The 11,345-nt window shown below is 40.9% G+C and overlaps 2 protein-coding genes across 4 annotated transcripts; both read left to right on the top strand.

Annotated features, from left to right (window-relative positions):
- Nucleotides 1–1,269: 1,269 nt before the first annotated feature.
- Nucleotides 1,270–3,840, top strand: tmem251 (transmembrane protein 251). Of its 3 annotated transcripts, none has more exons than XM_083562793.1 (2): nt 1,270–1,427; nt 3,246–3,840. In XM_083562793.1, the coding sequence occupies exons 1-2, from the start codon at nt 1,341–1,343 to the stop codon at nt 3,690–3,692; spliced, it is 534 nt and encodes a 177-aa protein (XP_083418919.1). In that variant the 5' UTR covers nt 1,270–1,340; the 3' UTR covers nt 3,693–3,840. The 3 variants fall into 3 exon arrangements, with proteins under 3 accessions (XP_083418919.1, XP_083418920.1, XP_083418918.1); XM_083562794.1 differs by having other exon boundaries at nt 1,274–1,427; nt 3,250–3,840; XM_083562792.1 differs by having other exon boundaries at nt 1,278–1,430; nt 3,240–3,840.
- A 5,049-nt stretch (nt 3,841–8,889) lies between these two features.
- LOC310737977 (lysosomal enzyme trafficking factor-like) lies at nt 8,890–10,899 on the top strand. The gene is made up of 2 exons (XM_083562795.1): nt 8,890–9,060; nt 10,279–10,899. The coding sequence occupies exons 1-2, from the start codon at nt 9,045–9,047 to the stop codon at nt 10,749–10,751; spliced, it is 489 nt and encodes a 162-aa protein (XP_083418921.1). The 5' UTR covers nt 8,890–9,044; the 3' UTR covers nt 10,752–10,899.
- Nucleotides 10,900–11,345: the final 446 nt, after the last annotated feature.

Raw genomic sequence — 11,345 nt, 5'->3', positions numbered from 1 at the left:
TAGCATTTTGATCTTATTGGACCATTCAAAAAAATTATTTTCTTCTTCTCTTCTTCTTCTAAAGCCATTCATAGGTCTTTTCAATCTTCAGCTAAGGATCCATCCATGTATACTAGCGGAGAGACACTTCACCGTGGAGTTCTTCGGGTGTCTCTGGGTGTGAATCACGCCCAGAAAGTTCTTAATGGGTCTCTTCAGACCATCGTAACTTTTTGCCACGTGGTTTTGGGTAAATCTGAGCTCAGGTGGTTTCTTTTCTTCACAAAGATCTTCTATGTAGCTGCCCCACCCTACAGCCCATTGCGCTTGCTGTAGGTCCCTCAGCACAATCTCTGATCAGTTTTCTTCTCGTCCTTTCACCAGGTATCGATGGACAACCGGTCGAATCCCCGATATCCCTGAGGAATTTCAGGAATGGGGCAGGAGGCGGCCGTGAATAAATGCATGAAGTGGTGTGTCCTGTTTATCTCAGAACTTCAGAAAAACCAGAACATCAGCAACAACATCTGGTCACCTGGTCATTATAAAGAAGAACATTTACATCATAATACATACTAGAAATGACACAATAATTAGAGTTCTTTTGTGGGAGATCATTTCTCTTTTTTTAGTGAACAGAAAGATTTCTGTGTTTGATTTTAATTACACATAAGTGTAGACACTGGAGAAGGAGGCTGTCGGATCTGCAACTTAATCGTCCAACACAACGTAGTGACCCTGAACAAACTGCTACCAGAAGCCGCTGGAATGAGGTGAAGGTGGTCATGTGCAGGAGATGAATCTCACTGTCAGAAAGATCCGAGTGGGATGAAATCACTAGATGAAGGTCAAAAAGTTCTGCACCTTAATCGTCCAACACAACATAGTGACCCTGAACCTGAAGTCAGTATCATTGATAGACAACTTGAGGGGGCAGGACGTCTGCATGGCTACCAAATGATGCATGAAAGATGGCGTACGAATGGTTTGAAACAGAGATACTCGGGTTCATGTGGGTTTCTGATCGAAGTAAAAGCGAACGCGATCATCCACGATGCTGCGATTATGCCGTTTGTAGAACAGAAGTCCTGATCGTGAGAAAACAACTCCTTATGTTGAGGTCACAAAAAAATGAAGTCGTGATCACAAGAAAATAAAAAAGAAATAAATATTATAATTGATGTCCTTTTTGGACTTCTGTAAAACAATTCTTAGATTTTTTTCATTAGACATGGAAGAATTGGGTGTTTGTTATTGTCGAGCCGCTAGAGGGCGTCGGTGAGAAAGCACTGGTGTTTACGTCACCGCAGAAGAAGCGCTCCGGTGTCCCGGATGTTTCCCGGAATCGGGAAGTCAGTCATATGACAACAAACCGTTGTAAAGTCGAAAAGCTCAAGTTTCCAAATGAATCTGTAAATAAAATAAAAATTAAAAGCCCCGAGACCGCAGTGAGTATCAGCTGTTCTTCATATCGCTTCATCTCTCTGATCGACAACGATTTTTAATTTAAACTTTCAATAAATGAACAGAGTCCCGGATGTACTGTTCAATAAATATTCAATCATTTAATTAAAATTCACTAATAATAATAATGTTTATAAACATTAGATTTCACTCGCAATGATTTTCTCTATTTGCTGGTTTTACTCGAGTTCTTGGCGATATGACCGGAATATCGGATCGCGATTTGTTTACGGTTTTTACTGTTACCGAGAAAATAACGGACACATTTCAGGGTTCTGGTAATAAAAATGTTAATAAATCCAAATAAAATCACCGATTTTAATGTTTTTCTGACAAAAAATGTATCGCATTTTAAATATTCCTTAAATGACATCCTTAAGAAAAGAAATCTGATCGTTTTTTAGTTTCATTTCTCAACGCTGTTCATTTTCATTTATAAAAATGAGTTAATTTATATTTATATATTTATATAAACAATTATACAGCTTTACATCTAAATGATAATATGGAGAAATTAGAATTATTTAATTATTTTTAGATTTTTAAAAAAAAAAGAAAAATGTGCCAGATTTATTTTTATATAAAATATTTCTTCTTCTTTTCCCCCTAAAAATTTAATTTATTTAAAATTGTATTTTTATTTATTTTTTCAACTTAATTCTGATGAGGGTTTTTTAATATTTTTTTTTCCATTTTTGACTCAAAACAGGGAAAGGGATAACATTTTGGTTTAAAGTCCAAATTGTAACATTATTAAAATAAAAAAATAAAAAAATTTTATAATAAAAAGAAAAACTAATAAAACACTAAAAAGTTTCTGTCACCTGTATAAAATATTAAAAGAAAAGAAAGTATATCAAAATATATATAATTTTTATGCACAATGGATCATTACACATTTATATTTATGGATAAATTGCACATTTGGTTATTTATTAATAAATCAAAGTGTTTGTTTGTTTGTTTGTGATGTAATTGAATGATTTATTTAGTATATCTGTGTATTCTTTTATTTATACGGTATTTATCTCTTAGTTTTTTATATTTATTTATGCAGTATTTGTAAACACAGTCGTTATATTTCTGTTTATTCTCCCAGGTGTACATCAGGGCTGAAATGATTCCTCCAGTTATTCAAGTCATTCGAATACAAAAAAAAGCATTTGTATATACAACATTATTATTCGCCTCAATGCTTCTTTTAGTCCATTCAATTCCAGCGCTGTGTTTCCCGACGGACCATTATTACTGACGCACCACCCGCTAAACTCGAGAACAGAAGACGCTGCAGCATGAAACATGGAGGAACGGAGAGAAAACAGCGAGGGGACGAGGAGAAGATTCAGAATAAAGAACACAACAGAAAGTTTCTAAATCATTTCAAACTTTCATCATTTGACTTTAAAAAAAAAAGGAAACAAATCACTTGTTTATTTAAAGAGCCGTGTTTTATTTTCTCTTTTATATTTTAATAAAGACAAAACAAGTTCTTCCTATCCGATGAATGGTTGGACTGATCGGGACTCGATTACTAATTACTACTACTCCATTTTCCATTCTGCAGCGTCTTCTGTGTCCCTGTCCTGCTCCCTGGTGCGTCAGTAATAATGGTCCGTGAGGAAACGCAGTGCTAAATATAAATAGACTAAACGGAGCATTAAGGCAAATAATTTGATTGTAACCGAAAAACTCGAGAAATCGTTTCAGCCCTCGTTATTAATATGTGATGATGATGATGATGATGATGATGATGATTACTGCTGAACAACTAATGGGTGTCATTGTTGTTGCTGGTGTTTGAGACAGGAGCATGGAGAATGATGAACTTTCGTCAGAGGATGGGATGGATCGGAGTGGTCGCGTACCTGCTGCTTAGCCTCGCTGCACTTTATTACATGTTCGAGATCAATCAGACGTACAACCGTCTGACGCTGGACCACGTGGAGAAGAGCTCTGGGACACGCCCCCCTGTGCCCCACCGTCCCGCCCCTGCAGTCTCCGCCCCTCCGTCCTCCTGGATGCAGAGCGTGAAGTCTCGGCTCCTCCTGCTGCCCTTCTGGTTGTGGGCCTCCATCTTTCTCATCCCGTACCTGCAGGTCTTCCTCTTCCTCTACTCCTGCACCAGAAACGACCCCAAAACCGTGGGCTACTGCATCCTTCCCATCTGCCTCGCCCTGCTCTGTAACAGACATGCCTCCTTCACCAAGGCCTCCAATCAGATCAGCAGGCTCCAGCTCATCGACACGTGATGTGGGCGGGGCTTCAGCGTTGCTCGTTCACCGGACCAATAAAAAACACGGAACGAGTGACGATTTCTACGATTTCTTCTCCTTACAGCTTTCTGTACATCTTTCTACCTTTATCTTCTTCTGGAAATAAATCTGTTCTCTAAAACCATGATGATAATGATGATGATGATGATGATGATGATGATGATGATTTTAATTTAACAGCCTGGGAAAAATGAAATAAATGAATATAATTTTTAATATATATATAAAAAACACTTTATGGTCTTTTTTGTGTTTTTGTTCATTTTTGTGGGCTGCTTTAATTTATTTATATTTTATTTAAAAAATTTGTAAACAATAAAATACACCTAAAGGAATAGCTTTAACATAAATCTTATCATAAATATAACATGTAAAAAACAATTATTTTAATAAATAATTTATAAAACAAACTATTATGTAAACATGTCAAAAATGAGAAATCTAAATATTTTATTTAAATTGTTTTCTTTTTTGACGTCTCCCATTAGGGGGCGCCTCAGCATTCCTCAGCATTCTCCTACTGATCTCAATCTCACCTCCTCACCTTGTCCCCAAAACGTCCTACATGCGCTGTCCCTCTAATAAACTCATGTCCATTGTCGTCACTCCCAATGAACATCTCGGCATCTTCAGCTCTGCTACCTCCAGCTCCACCTCCTGTCTTTTACTAAATGCCACTGTCAGAGAAACGCCGATCAAACTCATTCATTAACCAGCTCAGTCTGGTAGCTAGCTGAGTACATGAAAAAGTACCAGGAAATGCAGCTGAGATGCTCTGACAAACAGGACAGTAGGCAAGATTGTCCAGTTTCACTTGGTACATTCACAGATCAAGTTTACGCTGGAAAGCCGTGATCATGTCGGACATCTGCTTGATGACTTGTTTGCGTCTCTGCAGCTTCTGATTCAGTTGGGCGAGATGCTCAGTTGTCACACAACATAGCAAAGTCACACAGCCAGTTTGGATCTGACAGTTCAGACAAGGGTTTTCCTTTACTTTGCATGAAAAGAGCAATATCTTCCCTAAGCTCAAAAAATCGTTTGAGGACTTTGCTCCTACTCAGCCACCGTACTTCTGTATGGTACGGCACGTCGCTGTGCTCCGAGCCCATCTCCTGCAAGAACAGCTGGAGCTGACAATGATTTACGCAATGCGCCCTAATGAAGTTCACTGTTTTCATGAGTGTGGTCACTATATCATTCATCCCCAGCACCTCCCCACACAAAGCTTCTTGATAGATAATGCAATGATACCTTATCAGAAGTGGTTGACTTTTTTGCATTTTCTCCTTCATTAGTCCAACAAAGCCCGATTTTCCTCCACACATTGCAGGTGCACCTTCTGTAGTTAATCCCACCAACTTTTCCCAGGGCAATGCATTTTTATTTACGGACTTCTCCGCCGCATCAAAAATGTCCCGTCCTGTTGTGGTCCCATGCATGGCAGCTACATCCAACAGCTCCTCAGTGACAGAAAGGTCCGACTTGACGCCTCTAACAAAAATGGATAGCTGTGCTGTATCCATGTTGTCTGAGCTTTCATCAAGAGCTAATGAAAAAGCTATGTAGCTGCGTGTCTCTTCAGCCAGCTGTGTTGCCAGGTTTCCTGCTAGTTCCTTAACTCGGTCCACGATGGTGTTTCTTGATAAACTGACATTTTTTTAAAGTCTGTATCTGGTTGGGACACATCTCACAGATCTTCAGCATGCACTGCTTCAAAAATTTACCCCCTGAAAAAGACTTTGCAGCGTAAGCAATTACTTCAGCCACAATAAAGTCAGCTTTCACTGCCGCATTGTTTTTAGTTGTGGCTCTCTTGAACACATCCTGCTGCTATCGCAATTTACCTTTTAATTCTTGCACCATTTGTTGTTTTTCTTTAAAGTTTATTTTGGCATACTGAGCTCCGTGTTTGGTGTCGAAATGCCGAGGTAGATTGTACTCTTCGACAACCGCCACTGCGTCGTAACACAAAAGACATTCAGTTTTTTCTCCTTAAAGCACAAACATATATTCGCCTTCCCATCTTTTCTTAAACAGACTTCCATCTGCATCAATTTTTCTTTTCCTGGATATTTTGGGATCGTTGTTTGTATTTCTTAATTTGGAAAATGGCACTGATGTGGAAACACTGCAATCTAGTGGTGGGATGCTGTCACTTCATGGGTAACATGATCGACATGCATTATGGGAAATGTAGTTTATAGTCAATGCACCCTTTTGACTTATTTATTATAAGATAATCAGACCTTTTCAGCTCTCGTGGGCCACATAAAATAACGTGGCGGGCCACATTTACACCGCAGGCCTTGAGTTTGACACATATGCTCCAAACCATACAACATTGCAGGTCTCACCACAGTCCTATAAACTTTCACTTTCACTCTCGCAGATACTCTTCTATCAATTTCAATTCACTTCATGTTTATTTGTATTGCGCTTTTAAGAATGAACTTTGTCTCAAAGCAGCTTGACACAGATAATGTGGTGATAAAGAATGAATAAGATCTTTAAGTTCTTTATAAGTGTAAGTTTCTCCCTGATGAGCGAGCTGGTGGCGACTGTGGCAAGGAAAACTCCCTGAGACGGCATAAGGAAGAAACCTTGAGAGGAACCAGACTCAAGAGGAAACCCATCCTCATCTGAACTGCACCGATTGTCCATTTATTACAGATAAACGATTTTGCGGGGTGCAGTGATGGTAATTGGAAGCAAACTGTAGTCAATTTGTAGTCAATGTAGCAGACTGTTGACATTAACTACAGTCCAAATCCATCCTCAAAGCTCCTGTTCTTACTCCGTAATTTCATGGAACCCCAGGGCGTTGATGAGAAACATTCCCAGCTGCACAGAGTGGCCTCAAAACGAAGAGAACACAATCCAGAGGCAGACCAGGACAAAGTGGGAAGATCTGAAGAGGGAAGAAGGGCAGGTGGTCACTGGAACCGCAGAAGCATCTTCAACTTGACCGAGAGAGAGAGGGAGAGAGAGAGAGAGAGAGAGAGAGAGAGAGCGAGAGAGAGAAATTATTATGTGTATCGTTTCCATATTTCACCCCCGCCAGGAGCTGTGGAGGCTGTGGCTGTGGCCCCTGAGAGGGCACAGCTCTGAGGTTCTGGTCTCTCCACCGAGACCATTCTCCAGGCCAGAGCGCCCTCCACGAGGAGGTCGTATGCCGCTAGGTGGCATCTGTTTTGCTCATGGTGTGAGCACCACCAGCTGGATCCAGTCCACTGCCCAGTTGGCTCAGTGCTGGATTTCCTTCAGGGACAGGGCTGAGGCCCCTGGTACGATCTAGAGTGCCTGGATGGGACCTTGGCTTTGTTTTGGGGGCTCTGTCTAAGCCCCCCCTTCAAGCCTCTAGCCGAGGCATCTTGGAGGCACCTTTTCATCAAGACCACGTTCATGACCCGTAAGATTACAGGCATTCTATCTAGCCTTCCTGCTAATAAGCAGACTCTGAGCAGATCGATTGTTGATGCCATGACATCATCTTATGAGTTCTCTGGTCTACCCGCTTCTTTCGGGGTCAGAGCTCACTCCACCTGGAGTGTGGCTGCCTCAAAAGCTTGGTCCTCTGGAGTTTCCCTCCAAGACATATGTACTGACCCACTGACCTTTATGCGATTCTATAACCTGGACCACAGTGCCTCTCCTGGCCCCTCTGTCCTCCTCTAGCTGTGTTTGACTGATACACACTAGGCAGGGACTGGTCAGTGTGGCATTATTAAAAACTCATTCCCAAAGCGTTTTGATGCAGCTCGAGTTCCTTAGGAGAAAAACGTCTCTAGGTTATTTATGTAACCCTAGCTCTATGCCACACCTCCGGCGTCCCTGCAGCACTGCCTCACTCCATATGCATTTTATACTTCCTGGTCATGACTTCACCACTCCAGTGATGTCCAGCGCCCAATTTTTGACTGATTACACACATTCTGCTTTGAATGACTGGTCAGAGACTTTATCCCTGCATCACTACCAGACACACTGGATCCTCTACAGTTTACGTACCGAGCAGAACCGCTCTACTGAGGAATTATGCAAAAATGCTGTTTGTGGACTACAGTTCAGCGTTCAACATCATAATTCCCTTCACGCTCACCTCTAAGTTGGCGGTCCTGTGACTCAGCCTGCCGTTGTGTCAATGGATCTCCAACTTCCTGACAGACAGACCACAAGCCATAGGGGTGGGAAAACACACCTCATCCACCCTCAGCACTGGAGCTCCTCAGAGTTGTGTTTTGAGCCCCCTGCCGTACTCACTGTACACACATTACGGTGTGGCCACTTCAAACTCCACCACCATTATCAAGTTTGCTTACTTTGTTGCTGTGGTGGGCCTGATTTACAACAAGCTAAAGACCTTTTACACTTGCACCATTGAGAGTGTTCTTACGAGTAGAATCACTTCCTGGTTCCGGAACAGCACCATGCGGGACAGATGAGACCTCCAGAGGGTGATGCTGTCAGCTGAATGTACCATCCGCTCTGAGCTCCCTGACCTGCAGGACATCTACATCATGCGGTGCCGGACCAGAGCCAGGAAGATTGTGAAGGATCCCAGCAATCCCAACAATGTACTCTTTTCTCTGTTGCGTTCAGGGAAGTGCTTCGGCTCCTTGAAAGCAAACACAGAGAGAATGAGGAGGAGCTTCTTCCCACAGGCCATTCGGAGTTTAAACCAGGAAACACCCAGGATCTAGTTCTGGACCTCTCTTTCCATCCTTACTTTATTTCTGCACAGCTTTTTTGAGCTATTATGACACCTTAACTCTGGACTGTCACTTCAACTCTGAACTGCGCAGTGCCACTTTATACCACACCACACTGCACATGGACACTTTAAGGACAATCACTAAATCACTTTTATTTGTACTGTCAATATCTACCATACACATCCATCCCCATCTAGAATCAGGTATATATATATAAATATTTTCAGTACTTTATACTTTTTTATCCTTATGTTCTATTCCTTTTTTTAGAATAAACAATTTGAATCCTTGATGCAGTTCCACCTCCCCCTTGAACCAGTCTGTCGTTCCTACTGCACACTTCACTGCTGTCACACTGTCCTCATACATGTCCTGCACCACCACATACTTCTCTGACACATCTGACTTCCTCATACAATATCACAACATAATTTCATGGTGTGATTTAAATAACTTTATTCCCCTGTAGTTACTGCAGGTCTGCACATCTCCCTTATTATTAAAAACCGGTACCAGCACATTTCTTCTCTATTCCTCAGGCATCATCTCACCTTCCAAAATCTTATTAATCAATCTGGATAAAAACTCCACTGCATCTCTCCTAAACATCTCCATGCTTCTACCGATAAGTCATCTGGTCCTACAGATTTTCCACTCTTCATCCATCTTAATCGCTGCTCTCACTTCCTCCTTACTAATCCTATCCACTTCCTGCTTCACCATCTCCACACCATTCAACCTTCTCTCTCTCTCATTTTCCTCATTCATCAGCTCCTTAAAATACTCCCTCCATCTTCTCAACACACTCTCCACACTAGTCAACACATTTCCATCTTCATCCTTTATTGCTCTAACTTGTAGCACATCCTTCCCAGCTCGGTTCCTCTGTCTGGCCAATCGCTACAAATCCTTCTCTCCTTCCTTAGTGTCCAACTTCTTCTACAGCTCCTCATATGCCTTTTCCTTGGCTTTCGCCACATTCCTCTTTACCTGCAGCCGCATCTCCTTGTACTCCTGCCTACTCTTCTCATCACTCTGTCGATCCCAATTTATTTGCTCAGTAACCTGATTTAATTCGATCAGTTTGGCAGAATTAAAGAAATTTCTCTTTTGCTTTGTTTGTCTTCTAAATACATATTTTTCCCCTGATAATTATAAAAATGAGTAAATTAATAAAACAATAAAAATACATCATCAAGGGGGCACAAATTTAAGCTTTTAGCAGTACACCATTTATTTATCTTCATTTTCCAATCAGGACTGTATAATTATTATTATTATGTATTGCTATAATAATCATAAGATCACATCATCATCATCATCATCATCATCAGATGTGAGAAAAAAGAAAATGTTTTAGGTAAAAAAATAATCTTCACATTTCTTCTTATTAAATCACTTAATTGTAATTATATTTTAATAATCTTAAAATATTTACAGAAAAAATGTTTATTTTAAAAGTAATGTTTATTTATTAATTTATTTTACTTTTTGCTCACTCAGAGTATTCATGAGTTATTAATCATGAGGAGATCCTCCAGGGTTTATTAAGAGGTGAGGAGTAGATCCTCCCACATCTTCTGTGTCCCTGTCCAGAGTGCTCCAGAGTATAGCGGGTGGTGCGTCGGTAATAATGGTCCGTGAGGAAACGCAGTGCTCCGTGTGGAGTTAAATGGACTAAACAAAGCATTAAGGCAAATAATTTGATTGTAACGGAAAAACTCGGGGAATCGTTTCAGCCCTCGTTATTAATGTGTGATGATGATAATGATGATGATGATGATGATGATGATGATTACTGCTGAACAACTAATGGGTGTCATTGTTGTTGCTGGTGTTTGAGACAGGAGCATGGAAAATGATGCACTTTCGTCAGAGGATGGGATGGATCGGAGTGGTCGCATACCTGCTGCTTAGCCTCGCTGCACTTTATTACATGTTCGAGATCAATCAGACGTACAACCGTCTGGCGCTGGACCACGTGGAGATGAGCTCTGGGACCCCCCCTCCCGCACCTGCAGACTACGCACCTGCAGACTACGCACCTGCAGACTACGAACCTGTAGACTCCACCACTCCGTCCTCCTGGATGCAGAGCGTGAAGTCTCGGCTCCTCCTGCTCCCCTTATGGTTGAGGGCCTCCATCTTCCTCATCCTGTACCTGCAGGTCTTCTTCTTCCTCTACTCCTGCACCAGAACTGACCCCAAAACCATGGGCTACTGCATCCTGCCCATCTGCCTCGCCCTGCTCTGTAACAGACATGCCTCCTTCACCAAGGCCTCCAATCAGATCAGCAGGTTCCAGCTCATCGACACGTGATGTGGGCGGGGCTTCGGCGTTGCTCGTTCACCGGACCAATAAAAAACACGGAACGAGTGACGATTTCTATGATTTCTTCTCCTTACAGCTTTCTGTACATCTTTCTACCTTTATCTTCTTCTGGAAATAAATCTGTTCTCTAAAACCATGATGATGATGATGATGATGATTTCATTTTAATTTAACAGCCTGGGAAAAAATTATACAAAATTACAATAATTGTTAATATAATTATATATATATATAAAACACTTTATGGTCTTTTGTGTGTTTGTCCTAATTTTTGTGGGCTGCTTTAATAAATTTTTATTTTATTTCAAAAATATGTAAATAATAAAATACACCTAAAGGAATAAATTTAACATAAATCATATATAAAAAAAATATTGATTCTAATTAATAATTTATAAAACAAACTATTACATAAACATGTCAATATTTTTTTTTGAATAAAGATTAAAATATTTTTTGCCGATTTTATTTTCTTCTTCTTTCGGCTTCTCCCATTAGGGGGCACCACAGCGGATCATCCGTCTCCACCCCCCCTGTCCTCTACAGCTGCCTCTTTCACACCAACTACCTGCATGTCTTCAC

The sequence above is a fragment of the Silurus aristotelis genome (genome assembly GCF_946808225.1).
Source record: "Silurus aristotelis genome assembly, chromosome: 15".
NCBI lineage: Eukaryota > Metazoa > Chordata > Actinopteri > Siluriformes > Siluridae > Silurus > Silurus aristotelis.
This window is presented reverse-complemented; position numbering and strand designations above follow the sequence as displayed.